This window comes from Bombina bombina, chromosome 4 (genome assembly GCF_027579735.1).
Source record: "Bombina bombina isolate aBomBom1 chromosome 4, aBomBom1.pri, whole genome shotgun sequence".
NCBI classification, from domain to species: Eukaryota; Metazoa; Chordata; class Amphibia; order Anura; family Bombinatoridae; genus Bombina; species Bombina bombina.
Window position 1 is genome coordinate 433,502,277 of NC_069502.1, and position 19,493 is coordinate 433,521,769.

Genomic DNA, 19,493 nt, shown 5'->3' on the forward strand with positions numbered 1-19,493 from the left:
AAGGAACATGCAACCCCTCATTTGAGAAAGCAGACTCCACTGTTTCAAGTGAGGGGTCTCTTGAGTCTGTATAATTTAGATGATCACTGAAAAAATGGTAGTAACCTGAAAAGTGCAGTTTACTTGAAGGAGATGGGCTATAACAGAGCCCATATCCCCTCCCATTTGTTATAGAGGGACAATTAACCCCCCCCCCCCCATTTAAATTGCAATCTCCCCTTTTTTGAATGAGGGGTCTCTTCTTACTCTACCACAAACAGTGTTGGAGGGAGAGATATTGGCTCCATTAAAGTCCCCTCCCTACGGTTAAAAGGCACTTTTAATTCTGCTAAAAGAAATCACCATTTTCTACAGAGATAATTTGCAACTTGCAGGGGCATGTGACCCCTCTTTCAAATGAGATACAGGCTTGCAAAGCTCTTCCCCCAGCCTCAGGCTGGGGACTCCCCAAGATGATGACACATGGTTGTCATCTGCACTAAGTGGATGTGAATGATAACCACAGCTCAGCATACGCATCCAAGGCGTTAAAAGGTAAAAACTTTTAAACTGACATTCTAGCTAGATTTTTATTTTACCCTTTTTAACTCAGAGATCAGCACTTTTTACACACCACTGATGGTAATTTCAAACAACACACATCTGCTGACTGGCGTGTGTGCAACATGTTTTTGATTGATAGTAACAACTGAGCATGCTCTGAAGTCCTTTTTGTGATTGCATCTGGAAATGTGTAAAAGGCATAGATCTTGCCATTAAAGGGAGAGTAAACACCTTTAATTATATATATATATTTATGTTTACTTATGCATAATAGACAGTTATACAACACACTTTCTTTATTTAAAGGGATACTAAACCCAAATGTTTTGTTTTATGATTTGGATAGAGTATGCAATTTTAAGTAATTTTCTAGTTTACGCCTATTATCTATTTTACTTCGTTCTCTTAGTATCCTTATTTGAAAAAGCAGTATGAAAGCTTAGGACCCGGCTCATTTTTGGTTCAGCATTCTGGGTAGTGTTTGCTGATTAGTGGCTACATTTAGAATTGAAAAAGCACAATGCTGTATATCTGCTACATATCTATCCCTAATTGTCTTCAGCAGATAACTGCTAACCGATGCATACTAAAATAATGACTATGGCTAACTTTGTAGACAAACTCTACCCTCCAAAAAAGGGTAGAGTTTGTCTATTGAAAAATAATTGAGGCAAACAAAATATTAAATTGTTTAAAAAATGTTTAAACCTGGCTGACATGTCATTCTATAGGCAGGCAGCAGAAATGCCTTGTAATTACAAGGGGGCCGATTTATCAAGCGTCTGGCAGTCATGATCCGCTGTAGCGATCATGTCCGCCATACATCGATAAATGCTGACACACTATGACGACATTTGCTTAAGTCTGACAAATTTAGGGGTTCAAGAGTTCTAAGCATTTGAAAATTGTAAGTAACATAGAACACCCAGTTGTGCCCAATCATGCCACTATAAAAGAAAAAATGCAATAACTTATTGACATATTTTTTTTTTCAGTGAGTGAAATTATGTTTACAATATTAGTTCTATGGCCATTTCTTAAATGTAAAAGTTTTGTTAGTCAGTTAATAAGCAGGTAGTGTCGAATGCTGAAACCCATGCTCTAGTAGAATAGAAATAGAATAATAGATATTAATTTGAGGCTCTCCTAAATAAAAATAGTAAAAAGATGAAGGTTTGAATATTCATTAGGTTCTGAGTTTTAAAGGGACATGAAACCCACATTTTTTCTTTCATGATTTAGAAAGAGAATGCAATTTTAAACGTCTTTCTAATTTACTTCTATTATGTAATTTGTTTTATTCTCTTGATATTCTTGGCTGAAAAGCATATCTAGATATGCTCAGTAGCTGCTGATTGGTTGCTGCACATAGAAGCCTCATGTGATTGGCTCACCCATGTGCATTGCTTTTTCTTCAAATAAGGATATCTAAAAAATGAAGCAAAATAAATAGAAGTAAATTGTAATGTTGTTTAAATTTGTATGTTCTATCTGAATCATGAAAGAAAGATTTTGGGTTTAGTGGCCCTTTAATTTCAGTGTGGTTTCCTTATATACAGTATATAGATTAATCACTAAAACTATGAGCATAAACTAAAAGAAAAATCAAAACATTTACTTATGTAGGGCTAAATTGTGAGTGGAGTGCAAATTAGCGCTCACATTCACACGCTAATTTCTCTAGACCAAGACTTTTTATGTGCATCGGGTTGTGCATGTATTATGAATTGAAAGTAAAATGCGCATGACCAATAGCGCAAAAAGTGGAATTTAGAATATTGAGACCGTGCTAACATATTCACCCATACACTTCCATGGAGCGCCAAAAGTGGGGAAAAACACTAACACCCTTACTCGCGTGCAAACCCAATCGCATTTAGCCAAGTTCGCTAACCCGACATGAAACATACATATTTCAAATTCCAATTGTCTTCACATATCAGAATATGTTCTATTTATTTTTAAAAATAATATTTCTATGTATATCTGATGTTTTTTTTTGTAAAATATATATCTATACCCATATATATACATATGTATATGTCTGTAAATACATATATACACATATAAATACATATATACACATATAAATACATAAATACATATGTACAAACACACACATATATATATATATACACACACACACATATACATATTTAGACATATATGTATGTATGTTAAAGCCCTTTTTTCTGACATCTAAGACCTCATATATTTGAGCCCTTATAACTTTTTAATGCAATATTTTTTTTAATAATTTTTATTAGACAGTGTTATTATGAGTGTAACTGTACTTTTAAATGTATTTTTGATGTGTTTTGTGCACCTTTTTAGTCAAGCGTAATAGTTAACCAGAGCTCTGAAGTTGCGCTAACCTGACAAGCTATAAATTAAATTGCGCTCAAGCAAATGCGTTTGCTTTCAGTTTACGCGCTATTTCTGACGCATGCAAAGTATAGTGATATACCCCTTATCGCTTGCGCAAAAGATAGCACGCCACTTGTAATCTAGCCGTTATTTGTTCTTCATTCATAGCTACTAGAACCATTTCTGGGCCACAAAGCAACAACTTAGTTGCTTCTGGTCAACAAAGAGTTAACTTCACTTTCATTGTAAATCTTCTGAAAGACAATAGCTTGAAGCCTGAGCACATTGTTTCATGCGGCCTCCTATTCAATTTCTTAACTTGTTCTTTCCTGTCAAAGTTTCTTCACTAAACATCAAACCTCTAGGACTGACCGTCCGCCAGACTTCGTTTGTTCCTTTGTGTATTCTGTTTGCTGCGGATGTAATTGTGAGCTGTTTTACATAACTTTCAGACAGACGAATATTTAAAGAGAGAGCAGTTTAGACAACTATGCAGCCTTTGCTAGCTTACCTTATCTGACGTAACACAAATGTGAGGCCTGCAATCTCTCTGTTTTGTGTGTTACTTTTCTCTTGTCACATCAAGCATTCCACAGTCTATTTCAGTTGATTCTAAAAAATGTATTTTATTTTAATGTTATAAATATAGTTTTGTTGCTATGGGTTTATGCTGAAAGTGATAACGCACTTCATTAATGTGTTATTAGCCTGGCAACATTATAAAATACAGAGACAATTGATTTTGACATACTGTGCCAATTTATACAGCAAGAAAGGCTTGTATGCAGTTTAAAACCTAGATTTTACCAACCACAGTCCTCAAGTACCCACAACAGGCCAGGTTTTCATTATAGCAGAACTAGAGCGCAGGAGAAATAATCAGCTGATCAGTAACTATGGTAACTAACCTGCTCTCATCCATCAGCTGATTATTTCACCTGTGCTCTAGTTCAGCTATAATGTATATATGGCTTGTTAGGGGTATTTGAGGACCGTTGTTGAGAAACACTGATTTAGACCAAAAGTGCTTATGGGCAAGGCTACACTAAGACTTTAAAGGGACATTAAACACTAAATAAATGCTAGATAGAATGATACATTCAAAGAAAAGATTAGTCCATGAGTAACATGTACTTCCATTTCTAACAGGAACTGAAAAGCTCACAATTTCAGAATGGAATTACAGGCAAAGAGAACAAAATAAATAATGAAAGTATATTGCAGAGCTGTTTTATATATACAATTTATCATTTTATATTACTATCTCAAAGTGTTTAATGTCCCTTTAAGGTCAAATCAGCTGTTTGTGTTTAGCTTTTTTACCATGTACTTTAAACTGTATTATACATCTGGAAAATAATTCATTGAAAAAGAATCTACCCTTATTTATGGGGGTGTGGTTATGCTGCATGACATGCTTATAGGGCTGTCTTAAAGGGACACTAAGGTCAAGATTACAAGTGGAAGACTGTCAATATGGAAGGCCCATGCACAATCTGATAATACAAGTCCATGATATTAAAAAAAAAATTATCAGAGAATGCTAGTGCAGCAGACATTTTGTTAGTGCACCCTATACTTTCAATAGATGGCTCGGCTGCGATAAACATCTCTCAAATGTAAGTGGTGAGGTATGTGCTGAGTTTGAGTTCCACACACAGCAGTGCTAAAAAGCTAGCGTGACTAGAGACTTTGGATACAATGTAGCGTATCATGTCCGCCGCACATCGATAAATGCCGACAGCATACGCTGTCTGCATTTATCATTGCACAAGCAGTTCTGGTGAACTGCTTGTGCAATGCCGCTCCCTGCAGAATGTCAATCAACCCGATCGTATTCGATCGGGTTGATTTTTGTCCGCGACCTCAGAGCAGGAGGACAAGTTATGGAGAAGCGGTCTTTAGACCGCTGCTTCTTAACTTCTGTTTCCGGCGAGCCTGAAGGCTCATGCGGAAACAGGGGCATCAAGCTCCATTCGGAGCTTGATAATTCGGCCCCCTGAAGTAAAGTGTTTGGCCTACACTAAAAATATATAAAAACAAATGTATAATATAATTAAATACATATATACAATATGTATACATATTAAAAGTAAAAAATATGTTTTTCATTAAAATAAATGTTTAAAAAGTGGACATGGCATATGACAAGGTGCTGGACTGGGAAGGTCTCAAAGGTGTATGTGTCTGTTTGTGGATTTGTGTGTGTGTATGCATATATGTGTATGTATAGTTAAGTGTATGTTTATATGTATGTATATGCATGAATGTAAGTGTATACACACATACACATATATACAGTATCTCACAAAAGTGAGTACACCCCTCACATTTTTGTAAATATTTTATTATATCTTTTCATGTGACAACACTGAAGAAATGACACTTTGCTACAATGTGAAGTAGTTAGTGTACAGCCTGTATAACAGTGTAAATTTGCTGTCCCTTCAAAATAACTCAACACACAGCCATTAATGTCTAAAACGTTGGCAACAAAAGTGAGTACAGCCCTAAGTGGAAATGTCCAAATTGGGCCCAATTAGCCATTTTCCCTCCCCGGTGTCATGTGACTCGTTAATGTTACAAGGTCTCAGGTGTGAATGGGGAGCAGGTGTGTTAAATTTGGTGTTATCGCTCTCACACTCTCTCATACTGGTCACTGGAAGTTCAACATGGCACCTCATGGCAAAGAGCTCTTTGAGAGTCTGAAAAAAAGAATTGTTGCTCTACATAAAGATGGCCTAGGCTATACGAATATTTCCAAGACCCTGAAACTGAGCTGCAGCACGGTGGGCAAGACCATACAGCAGTTTCACAGGACAGATTCCACTTATTACAGGCCATGGTTGACCAAAGAAGTTTAGTGCACATGCTTTGCGTCATATCCAGAGGTTGTCTTTGGGAAATAGATGTATGAGTGCTGCCAGTATTGCTGCAGAAGTTGAAGGGGTGGGGGATCAGCCTGTCAGTGCTCAGACCATACGCCGCACACTGCATCAAATTGGTCTGCATGGCTGTCATCCCAGAAGGAAGCCTCTTTTAAAGATGATGCACAAGAAAGCCCGCAAACAGTTTGCCGAAGACAAGAAGGCTAAGAACATGGATTACTGGAACCATGTCCTGTGGTCCGATGAGACCAAGATAAACTTATTTGGTTCAGATGGTGTCAATCGAGTGTGGGGGCAACCAGGTGAGGAGTAAAAAGACAAGTGTGTCTTGCCTACAGTCAAGCATGGTGGTGGGAATGTCATGGTCTGGGCCTGCATGAGTGCTGCCGGCACTGGGGAGCTACAGTTCATTGAGGGAACCATGAATGCCAACATGTACTGTGACATAATAAAGCTGAGCATGAGCCCCTCCCTTTGGAGACTGGGCCGCAGGGCAGTATTGCAACATGATAAAGACCCCAAACACACCTCCAAGACCACCACTGCCTTGCTAAAGAAGCGGAGGGTAAAGGTGATGGACTGGCCAAGCATGTCTCCAGACCTAAACCCTATTGAGCATCTGTAGGACATCCTCAAACGGAAAGTGACGGAGTGCAAGGTCTCTAACATCCACCAGCTCTGTGATATCGTCATGGAGGAGTGGAAGAGGACTCCAGTAGCAACCTGTGAAGCTCTGGTGAACTCCATGCTCAAGAGGGTTAAGGCAGTGCTGGAAAAATAATGGTGGCCACACAAAATATTGACTCTTTGGACATTTCCACTTAGGGGTGTACTCACTTTTGTTGCCAATGGTTTAGACATTAATGGTTGTGTGTTGAGTTATTTTGAGGGGGCAGCAAATTTACACTGATATACAGGCTTTAGGCTCACTACTTTACATTGTAGCAAAGTGTCATTTCTTCAGTGTTGTCACATGAAAAGATATAATACAATATTTATAAAAATGTGAGGGGTGTACTCACTTTTGTGAGATACTGTACATATGCACATACAAATCCACACACATATGTTTACACCTGTAAAGCCCTCCCAATCCAACAACTTTTCATATACAACCTTTAAAATACTTTTAACACATTTTTATTATTACAAATATCTATCTGCCTATCTATAAATAAAAATATTATTTTATACTGTGTGAAGAACAAAGCTATTTCTTCTCTTTTTTAGTGCACCTTGGGGATAGCCTTTGAGCAAAAGGTATAACCTGAGTTTTGTAGCGCCCCCATAGAAATCTTTTAGGTGAGGAATTTAATGAAGCCGCTCTATCTGACTTCCAGGCATTAGTATGCCTGAGGCTTTATCTCAAGCTCTAGCGTTTTACTTTTAACTTGTAATCTGAGCATAAGAATAATAGCGCTATTGATTTAACATGTGCAGTGCTATCGCTCAAAAGCGATAATATTTTTGAGCTCCACTTGTAATTTATGCTTAAATAAATGATATAATTATGATATATTCATAGCAAAGATTATTCTGAGAATAATATTCATACATTTGTTTAATTACACTAGTAGTTTAAAGGGATACTAAACCCAATTTTTTTCTTTCATGATTCAGATAGAGCAATTTAAACAACTTTCTTATTTACTCCTATTATCATTTTTTCTTTGTTCTCTTGGTATCTAAGCAAGAATGTAAGCTTATGATCCAGCCTATTTTTGGTTCATCACCTGGGTAGGGCTTGCTGATTGGTGGCTAAATGTAGCCACTAATCAGCAAGCGCTACCCAGGGTGCTGAACAAAAAATGGTCTGGCTCCTAACCTTAGATTCCTGCTTTTTCAAATAAAGATAGCACGAGACAGAAGAAAATGTGATCATTGTAGAAAATTAGAAAGTTGCTTAAAATTGCATGGTCTATCTGAATCATGAAAAAATGGGTTTAGTATCCCATTAATATTGAAAAAAAATAAGTGTATAGTTATAATGTCCATAAAGTGGATGCCACCATGTTGTAACCTAGGTTTCCTTCTCTGCTGAGACCAATTAGGGAGAGTTATAAATAGGTCACCACTGTGTGGAATATAGCAGTTTTAATTTTTCTTTTCTATCTTAACTTCTACTTTTTATTTTTATTTTATTTTTTAAAGATTTTTATTAAACAGTTTCATTGATACAAAATAGTGTAACAACATTGTAGTCTATTTATAGCGAATACAGGATGGTTATACAATATTTAAAGAGTATTTGGCGATACACATATATGACATGGTAATATCAACAATTATTAGTATGGATATATTCCTCCCATATAAATTTAATAGAGTAATAGTCCTCTAGTTTATGCATCTGAAAACAGTGATGTTTTTCTAGTGATAATGTCAGGGAAACATGTGTAATCCAATCTTCCATTGAGGGGGTAACCTCTTTTTTCCACATTCTAGGTATTAATTGCTTAGCACAATTCAACATGAGATATAGTAATTTAGATCTGAGTTTACACTTCAGTTTAGTGGGTTTGTAAAAGAGGCATATCAAAGGGTCAGTAGGAACATCAAATTGGAGTACTTTAGTCATTTCACTAGTTATCAGAGACCAATATTTTTAAATTTTTTGGCATTTCAACCATATATGGAGTGCCAATCCTATTTGCTCACAATTTCTCCAGCAGATGGCTTAAGTTTTTCGCGTATATCTGTGCTAGTCTTTGAGGTGTGTAATACCATCTGCTGAGTAATTTCATATTGGTTTCTCTAAAAATCATAGATGAAGACGAGGAGTTCATCTGCGAGATGATGGTGAGCCATTCGTTTTCAGTAAGTTTAGTGTCTAATTCCTCTTCCCACTTCTGCGTGTATGTAGGTAAAGTACGTGAATGGTTGTGTAGGATTCACTTATAAGTTATGGATAAGTATCCTTTTGAGATAGTGGGTCTGTAACATAGATTCTCAATTGGTGTCAGGTTTTTATTGATTTTAGGTTTTTCTGGGTGAGAAGAAATAAGGTGACTTAATTGTTGATATTTGTACCAATGGTCAAATTGTTGTATGTTAAAATTTATTGTCAGGCCTAGGGCGTATTTTGCCATTGTCTAAAACAGTATAATATGTGATTAAGGTATGTATTGATTAACTTCTACTTTTTACAGCAATTAAAAAACCTACAATTTTCAGAATTAAATTGTAGGAGAAAGGGACAAAATAAATAATTACAGTACATTGCAAAGTTTTTTATATACTGTATATATAAATAAATATAATTAAACATTTTAAATCTAAATGCCCCTTTTAACCCGTGGGACCTTTATTCTATATTAATTTGTTCAGTAAGGATTTCACTATTTTGACACAAGTGAATTTTCTTTCTTAGGGACCAACTGCTCTTGACTACATTTCTCTGGCTATTCTGTGGAGCCGAAATCATAACGCTGACTGGAATGTTTGGTGAAATTCGAACCCCCAATTTTCCAGACTCCTATCCTAGTGACACAGAGGTGACCTGGAACATCTCAGTCCCAGAGGGATTTAGGATCAGACTGTACTTTATTCACTTTGATCTGGAACCTTCATACCTTTGCGAGTATGATTATGCCAAGGTAAAGTAATTCAACATTAGAATTAAGGATTAAGCATACCTAGAATAAGACTTGCGTGATGTGGTATCTTAAATAAAAAAAAAGATATATAATAATTAAAGGGTAAATTTAGTGTATACTATTATAAACAATATTGCAAACAAAATATATAATCAGCGTACAACTTGAATATGTTAATAAAAGTATATATTATAAAGATTTGACCCAGAAAGCTCTTAAGTCACTCCCTCTTGGATATCAACTGATGATAATCGTTTCAATTTTTTTAAAAAAAGAAACATTATAGTTCCCAGCTACGTACAACAATTTATTAAAAGTAGCAACAATAAAACAGATTTTGAAAATGAAAGTGAATGCATATTACATAAAAGAGGGGGCAGTGTCCAAATAGATACTCTAAGTCCCTCCTCCTATGCATGATGATTTACCATTAATGATTTCAAAATTGTGTTTGGACACTTGCAGTGGCAAACTCTGAAATTCTCTGTTTGTGTGCCAGTGGGTTTAGAGCAGTCTTCCAGTATCCATTTGAACACAGCCACCTCTTTATGTGATATGAATTTTCTTTATTTTTAAAACATTATACATGAAAATGTGGAGTGAGTCCTTGCTGAGGTAAGACATATTTATACCAAATACTGCATATGTGCTTCAGCACTTAGAATCACTTCCATCTATCCTTTGTTGCTTCCATCACTACAGGGTTCCAAACTACCTTGCAGCAAAATCAGCACAGAAACTGTGCATTGGGAGCTTCATTGACCAAGAAGCTGTACACAAGACTCAAATCAACATACACAATGTGAAACATTAGCTAGAGGGGTGTAAAGCACACCTAGAGCAGTGCAAATGTGTTCTTTGTAGTGATGAATCACACTTCACTCCCTGGCAGTCTAATGGAAGAATCTTGGTGTGGCTGACACTAGTAGTGTCTACTGTAAAGTTTTGTGGAGGACGGATTTGTGCTAGGCTCAAGCGGAGCGGAGTGCTCGTGTGGAAACGGGGATCAGGGTCCATTCGGCCCTTGATAATTCGACCCTTGTGTGTGTATAAAACAATATTAATTGTGAGGGGGTGGAAGTCTTGGTGAGTTCACACACTTTTTTTGTAGGACTTTACCCCTGATTTATACCCTTTTAAACAATCCTTTGGCATTACATCATGAGTAATTAGCAAACAAAACAACAACAAACAATCCTATATTCTTGAGCTAAAGCACAAGTAGAATATTGGCGTCACTGGTCATGAGACATAAACAATATTATAACCTTGGAGGAATACAAGTTCATTTCACAATAGCATATCATTTTACATTATTTCTCAATTATTTTATTTAAAACTATTATATTTATTAATATATATCATAATAAACACTACATTGAAATAAGTGCATTCATTAAGAACTTCAGTAAAGCATTTTCCTTCATTTGGAATAACCCCCTTTATTGATAAACTCCCTAATTGCTAAACTGCATTATAAACATGAATACATGATGTGTCTGTAACAGTCACAATCTTTTAAAAATATTTTTTCTAAAGGACTGTGATCAACCTTACTGTCATTATCCACAAAAGCATATACGTACAGGGAGTGCAGAATTATTAGGCAAGTTGTATTTTTGAGGATTAATTTTATTATTGAACAACAACCATGTTCTCAATGAACCCAAAAAAACTCATTAATATCAAAGCTGAATAGTTTTGGAAGTAGTTTTTAGTTTGTTTTTAGTTATAGCTATTTTAGGGGGATATCTGTGTGTGCAGGTGACTATTACTGTGCATAATTATTAGGCAACTTAACAAAAAACAAATATATACCCATTTCAATTATTTATTTTTACCAGTGAAACCAATATAACATCTCAACATTCACAAATATACATTTCTGACATTCAAAAACAAAACAAAAACAAATCAGTGACCAATATAGCCACCTTTCTTTGCAAGGACACTCAAAAGCCTGCCATCCATGGATTCTGTCAGTGTTTTGATCTGTTCACCATCAACATTGCGTGCAGCAGCAACCACAGCCTCCCAGACACTGTTCAGAGAGGTGTACTGTTTTCCCTCCTTGTAAATCTCACATTTGATGATGGACCACAGGTTCTCAATGGGGTTCAGATCAGGTGAACAAGGAGGCCATGTCATTAGATTTTCTTCTTTTATACCCTTTCTTGCCAGCCACGCTGTGGAGTACTTGGACGCGTGTGATGGAGCATTGTCCTGCATGAAAATCATGTTTTTCTTGAAGGATGCAGACTTCTTCCTGTACCACTGCTTGAAGAACGTGTCTTCCAGAAACTGGCAGTAGGACTGGGAGTTGAGCTTGACTCCATCCTCAACCCGAAAAGACCCCACAAGCTCATCTTTGATGATACCAGCCCATACCAGTACTCCACCTCCACCTTGCTGGCGTCTGAGTCGGACTGGAGCTCTCTGCCCTTTACCAATCCAGCCACGGGCCCATCCATCTGGCCCATCAAGACTCACTCTCATTTCATCAGTCCATAAAAGCGTAGAAAAATCAGTCTTGAGATATTTCTTGGCCCAGTCTTGACGTTTCAGCTTGTGTGTCTTGTTCAGTGGTGGTCGTTTTTCAGCCTTTCTTACCTTGACCATGTCAAGACATGTCAAGTATTGCACACCTTGTGCTTTTGGGCACTCCAGTGATGTTGCAGCTCTGAAATATGGCCAAACTGGTGGCAAGTGGCATCTTGGCAGCTGCACGCTTGACTTTTCTCAGTTCATGGGCAGTTATTTTGCGTCTTGGTTTTTCCACACGCTTCTTGCGACCCTGTTGACTATTTTGAATGAAACGCTTGATTGTTCGATGATCACGCTTCAGAAGCTTTGCAATTTTAAGAGTGCTGCATCCCTCTGCAAGATATCTCACTATTTTTGACTTTTCTGAGCCTGTCAAGTCCTTCTTTTGACCCATTTTGCCAAAGGAAAGGAAGTTGCCTAATAATTATGCACACCTGATATAGGGTGTTGATGTCATTAGACCACACCCCTTCTCATTACAGAGATGCACATCACCTAATATGCTTAATTGGTAGTAGGCTTTCGAGCCTATACAGCTTGGAGTAAGACAACATGCATAAAGAGGATGATGTGGTCAAAATACTAATTTGCCTAATAATTCTGCACTCCCTGTATAGTTTGTGAATTCTTGAACATACTTAGTGAAAATATAAAAAGACTGGGCACATTTTGTTAATGGAAGCAAATTGGAAAGTTGTTTAAAATTGCATGCCCTATCTGCATCATTACATTTTAATTTTGACTTGACTGTCCCTTTTAATTTATTATTTACATATCAGTTTTACCACTCAGATAAACTTGTAGTTGTATCTATAAGGAGTATATTTTAATTCATCTAAACTATTTATTCTGACCCCACCAACCTCTTACAGTCTCTTATTAAAATGAATATTGATGGGAGTTAAACCTATAATCTTCATCACATAAGCTGTGTACTTTACCAGTTACATGATATTGTGTGTGCTTATTTTGTGAGGATTTGGAGATTTTACTAACAGCTGTGAAAAGTATGGCAAAAAATGCCAACTCTTACAGGGATTTGAACTTTAGACCTTATCAAAGCATATCCGGCAACTAACCTACACAGCATGCTAGCAATTTATGTAATATTTTCTTCTAAAATAATAAGGTTTAGATATACTTTTTAATTAACTTTAGGATTAATTGACAGGTGTTTATCTTGTTGAAGATTTGTTTATGGTTAACCAGTGTTCATAGTAGCAGTATTTAGATTTTCAATTTTTTTTTCAATAGAATTATTATGGTTTACACTATAGCATCTGCTTACTTTCGCAAACGGCAAAGATAAGAAAGTTTTGAATAAACGGCTAGATTTCGAGTGAAACGCTATTTTAAAGTGTGCCTGTAAAGGGGCAAATTTGCCCGTTTACGGGCGCACGTTACATAACCAGCCATTACAAGTGGCTGGGTAATCGGGACTATATCAAAAGACCGAAGTACACAAGACCGAATGCTGCAATCCTGAAGTTCTAAAAACCCTAACTTGTGAAATACCGAAAGCAGTCCATAGGGCATATTTATCAAAGTGTGAGCAGACATGATACGATGTAGCGTATCATGTCCGCTGTACATCGATAAATGCAGATAGCATACACTGTCGGCATTTATCATTGCACAAGCACCATATTGAAGTTGAATTTCTTTATTTTTTTTGTCAGGCACATATTTGCTTTTCAGGGATTTTATTAATAATAAGTTGCTACTGTAACACCAATTTCATAAAAAATGGTCACTGCATTCCCGTGTTCTAAGCATTTGATGTCAGTACTGTGCTTCTGTTAGTGTATTGCAATCAGTTTACATTTGTTAAACACAAACTGCTTTCAATCAGTGTGTAGCTGGTATGTACAACATTTCAAGTCCTTATCTATTTCAGGGTTCATTTCTGAGAACATAGGTGTCCTCTGCCCTTAAGCAAACACAAGGCCTCTGGGCTGAGTTAATATTTGTTGTTTCTGGACAATCTCCTACTCACTAGTTGATGTCTGTTTAGAGAGGATGCCTCACTAATTAAATGTTTTTCTTAAGAGTGCGTAATGACATTAACATTTCCCATTGACTGACAACTTCACCGTTCATTTTCTTAAAGGGACAAAGAATATGTAAAATAAAATTTGTTTTTGTTTGTTTAGCTAGAATATGTCTTGTTCTACCTTACTTTATTGTTGTCTTCTTGTTACTTTTTTTGCTACATCAGTATTTATTTATTGTATTTATTGATTTTTTGCTTTGTGTTTTAGATTTGTGTAAATTCATACAATTATTAAGTGTCGGACGGACATAATCCGTTGTAGCAGATCATGTCCACCCGACATCGCTGAATGCCAACAGCATAAGCTGTCGGCATTTAACATTGCACAAGCAGTTCTGGTAAACTGCTTGTGCAATTCCGCCCCCTGAAGATTCGCAGCCAATCGACCGGTAGCAGGGGGTTCAATCAACCCGATCATATTCGATCGGGCAGATTGCTGCACACCGCCTCAGAGGAAGCGTACGAGTTAAGGAGTGGCGGTCTTAAGACCGCTTCTTTTTAACTGCTGTTTCCAGTGAGCCTAAAGGCTTGCGCAGAAACAGATGCATTAGGCAGCATTCGGCCGTTAATAAATCGTCCCCATAGACTTGTGAATGAAAATCAAAATCAGACAAAACTTTTTTTTATTGGCTTTGCTTCTGCTTTTAATACAATGTGCACTACAGTTTACATCTTATATTTAAGCAGAACTTATGCCTAATGTATCCTATTTCAGAAAGCCAATGGTTGCATTTGGGATTTGAAGCATAAATATCAAGGCATTGTACCGCCCCCACTGTTCACTGTGTCCATCATTTAAATGTGACACTAAACCATTTAATGATTAACTATTTCTGCAGAGAGACCAAATGCATTGTGAATCATTCCCTGCTGGTCTATAACAATGCACTAGGCTGTGCTCTATTTCAATGGCGTCTCCTTTCAAAGAATAAACTATTATTCTTTTATTTCTTAGTTCTGTCCCACAGCTTGCATAACCCTTGCCCTTATACATGTGTTGTGCTTCTATAGATTAAGTGGACTGTATAATTTAAATGAGAACAAACTTGTATAGAAACAAAGTAGGTTTTGTAGCTCAATATCAGTCCTTTCCCTTGCGTTCCTCACCTATTTGCTTCTCCTCCTCCTACCATCCTGTGAGAATTGTAAATCCATCTTATGTCCAACAGAGAAGAGCAAAGATTCTAAGGTTTTAAGCCTTTGTTTGTGTGTAGACCTGAGGCTAAAAATTGGTTCTATAGTACATTTTATTTGGTGCCTAATATTAGTACCATACCTCTGCCTCTTTACAAAACAAGGAGGGCTACTCTGCAGATTGCTCAACTCTGTCCTTTATTGATCCAGCAAATAGTCAGAAATGTCAGGAATCAATTATGCTGGGTCTAAGCTTTAGACTTCCTTTGTTGGGAGTGAGCTTTAAAGGGACAGTATACACCAATTTTCATTTAACTGCATCTAATAAAACACTACTATAAAGAAAGATATGAACAGATACTGATATAAAAATCCAGTGTAAAACCTTTTAAAAACTTACTTAGAAGCTCCCATTTTAACACTGTTAATGAGATAAGACTGGGACACCCACTGAAAGGGGTGGATAGCAGAACCTCCCCTGCATATTAAAAGACCCATTATACAAACAGAAGCAGTCTGAAGTTTGTATACATCAGTATACATCTAAAACTTTGGGACTTGGTTAGGAGTAAGAAAATTAGCACAATGTTATTTAAAAATAAGCAAAACTATACATTTTTACAAAAACACCCCCAGATGGTCTATACAAATGGATCATCTACAAAACATTTATGCAAAGAAAAATCTAGTGTATAATGTCCCTTTAAGTCATAGCATGATTTATGTAATTGGCCCAAATGTGGAGTTCTGTTCTGCTGTCTTTTTCCTTATTTTAACTTCTATTAAAGAAACATGGGCTGCAAAAGCCCATCCTGCTTAGCCCTCACCAAGACTGCTAGGTTTCTAACTACCAATTCCTGCCCAAGGAAATCCCAGACTCCACTTCTGAGCCTTCTGGAATTCAAAGAGGTATGATATGGTTTCATCAGGATCAATGACAACATCCTATTGACTCAAGCAAGGCTAGGAGTGAGGCAAATGCTCAGATACACAATCAATAAAATTTAAAACTTAAACAATATCATTAAAAAATAAATCATCTTATATTTTAACTTAAATACCATATTCATAATCTAACAACATGACTGTCTGTTTGACTGATATTTCCAAGCAATCATTATATTAGGACATCACTATATGTTTTGAATATCACATCTGTAAATGTACATTGTATTTTTATGTAATCACATTCCAAAGACACAATTTACCTCTGTCACTTTATATTATTCAAGATATGGAAGACCATATCAGGGTTCCTTAAATTAGGAAATAATTTTACCCAATAAATCTTATGATCACTTTTATTAACTAACGGCTAGATTACAAGTTTTTGTCTGTAACGGTGTGCGGTGCTAACGCACAGTTTTTCCTTACCGCTCACCTACAGTAACGCTGGTATTACGGGTTATTAGAAATCTGGCGCTAGCCGCAAAAAAGTGAGCGTAGAGCAGAATTTAGCTCCACATCTGTTACGTTCTGTACTGTCTCTTTAAGGAAATCACAAACCAAGGCTACTTAAGTCCCCTCCCTATCCTGCCTCGCTGCTAAGTAATTTGAATTTGAAGGCATGACAGGCTGAACCTAGCTTTCTGCTTAGCCTGATTTATGAGAATTCCAAAAAACCTAAACCTTGTCTTAGTGTTAGAATGGGAACTTTTCCTATTTCACTTGCAACACTGTTGCTAAACTTTGTATTCCCTGTGAATACCAACCACGCTGCATCCGCATCTCTGTGTCTCTCTTTTCAAGCACGGACACCCGGAGCTGCAACACAGCAGCACGTCAGCACTAACACTTCCTTCTACTCTCACCTGTATCGCTCACAGCACGCCGCTGACACGCTGAGCGTTATAGCACACCCATGCCTAACTGGAACAAACACCGGAGCTGCACGCAACTACGAGCTGAGCGTTACAACTCAGAAGCGCCTTGCTGGGAAGTATTCCGGAGCCACAGGTCTTCAGTGAGTAACCCGCTTTCTCTATCTGATACAAATAGAAAGTAACTAGCAGTATATCCTAACACCTGCTCTAAAAGTATCGGCTGCTTTTATTCCTTGAAACCTAAGCCTGCCAAAGCTTTGCTGCTGCTAGTCTCTCAATCGGCTCTCTTAGTGTTTATCCCCTAACAGCCTCTCTACTCTCAGAGGACTCTATAATATAAAGCATATCATAAGGAAACAAATAGGGTTAAATACTCTAAGCAGAGCTCCTCCTACCTATATCATCTTAAAGGGACAGTCAACACCAGAATTTTTGTTGTTTAAAAAGATAGATAATCCCTTTATTACCCATTCCCCAGTTTTTTGCAAAATCAACACAGTTATATTAATACACTTTTTACTTCTGTGACTAACTTGTATCTAAGCATCTTCTGACTGCCCCTAATCACATGACTTTTAGTTATTTTGCATATAGTTGCATTTTAGCCAATTAGTGCAGTGTCTGCCACTAGCTACGGGTGTGATCACAATGCTATCTATATGGCCTACATGAGCTTGCTCTCCCCTGCTGTGAAAAGTAAATAAAATAGAGGCGGTCTTCAAGGGCTTAGAAATTATCATATGTGCCTCCCTAGGTTAGCTTTCAACTAGAATACCAAGAGAACAAAGCAAAATTGTTGATAAAAGTAAATTGGAAAGTTGTTTAAAATTACATGCCCTATTTGAAAAATGAAAGTTTTTTTTGGACTTGACTGTCCCTTTAAGTATTGTTCCAGGAATAACACTCCTGAATGTGCAGGAGCCTCTACATTTACTCAAACCTAACACTGTAGGAATATATACATACATTCCTATTCTCTATTAAAGCCTTTGATCTATCTTTTGGGTTATTATACAACTTGGCACTTTCTGTGTTATCTTCTATTTATGATTGTCTATCTTGACTTGTTATCACACTATTGGTTTAATCTCTTCCACCTCTGACTTCTCTTAAGTCCCCTCATGTCAATGAGCTAAATCTTGACTCTTCTCACTTAAGAGTCTAAGGTAAGGTGTGAGACTGAGTGGTATCTAGATTGCATGTATTACATGTTATAAATATTCTTACATTTCTTACAACATCTCACCTCAATACCAGCGCTGCTTACGGTAGCGGTAAGCTGGAAAAATGTGCTCGTGCACGATTTCCCCATAGGAATCAATGGGGCTGATTCGGCTGAAAAAAAGTCTAACACCTGCAAAAAAGCAGCGTTCAGCTCCTAACGCAGCCCCATTGATTCCTATGGGGAAAGACTTTTTATGTCTACACCTAACACCCTAACATGAACCCCGATTCTAAACACCCCTAATCTTACACTTATTAACCCCTAATCTGCCGCCCCCGACATCGCCGCAACCTACATTATATTATTAACCCCTAATCTGCCGCTCCGGACACCGCCGCCACCTACATTATACTTATGAACCCCTAATCTTTCGCCCCCAACATCGCCGACACCTACTCTGCCTTCCCCAATGTCATTGCAACCTACCTACATTTATTAACCCCTAATCTGCCGCCCCCAACGTCGCCGCCACTATAATAAAGTTATTAACCCTTAAACCTAAGTCTAACAGAAACCCCCCATAACTTAAATATAATTTAAATAAATCTAAATAAAATTACTATTATTAAATAAATTATTCCTATTTAAAACTAAATACTTACCTATAAAATAAACCCTAAGATAGCTACAATATAACTAATTGTTACATTTTAGCTATTTTAGGATTTATTTTTATTTTACAGGCAACTTTGTTTTTATTTTAACTAGGTAGAATAGTTATTAAATAGTTATTAACTATTTAATAACTTCCTAGTTAAAATAAAGACAAATATACCTGTAAAATAAATCCTAACCTAAGTTACAAACCTAACACTACACTATAATTAAATAAATTACCTAAATTAACTACAATTAATTACAATTAAATTAAATAAACTAAATTACGGAAGATAAAAAATAATTACAAGTTTTTTAAACTAATTACACATAATCTAATCCCCCTAATAAAATAAAAAAGCCCCCCAAAATAATAAAAATCCCTACCCTATACTAAATTACAAATAGCCCTTAAAAGGGCTTTTTTGCGGGGCATTGCCCCAAAGTAATCAGCTCTTTTACCTGTAAAAAAAAAGACAATACCCCCCCTAACATTACAACCCACCACCCACACACCCAACCCTACTCTAAAACCCACCCAATTCCCCCTTAATAAAACCTAACTGCTGCCCCTTGAAGATCACCCTTCCTTGAGACGTCTTCACCCAACCGGGCAGAAGTGGTCCTCCAGACGGTCCGAAGTCTTCATCCTATCTGGGCAGAAGAGGTCCTCCAGATGGGCAGAAGTATTTTATATCTTCATCCATCCGGAGCGGAGCGGGT

At 36.9% G+C, this 19,493-nt stretch overlaps 1 protein-coding gene across 3 annotated transcripts in view; it reads left to right on the forward strand.

Annotated features, from left to right (window-relative positions):
- The window catches only part of MASP1 (MBL associated serine protease 1), a 318,359-nt gene that overhangs the window by 9,872 nt on the left and 288,994 nt on the right, over positions 1–19,493 (forward strand). For all 3 annotated transcript variants that reach the window (XM_053710259.1, XM_053710260.1, XM_053710258.1), the window contains exon 2: positions 9,169–9,394. In XM_053710259.1, coding sequence (XP_053566234.1) covers positions 9,169–9,394 — 226 coding nt within the window. The remainder of the gene's footprint in view (positions 1–9,168; positions 9,395–19,493) is intronic.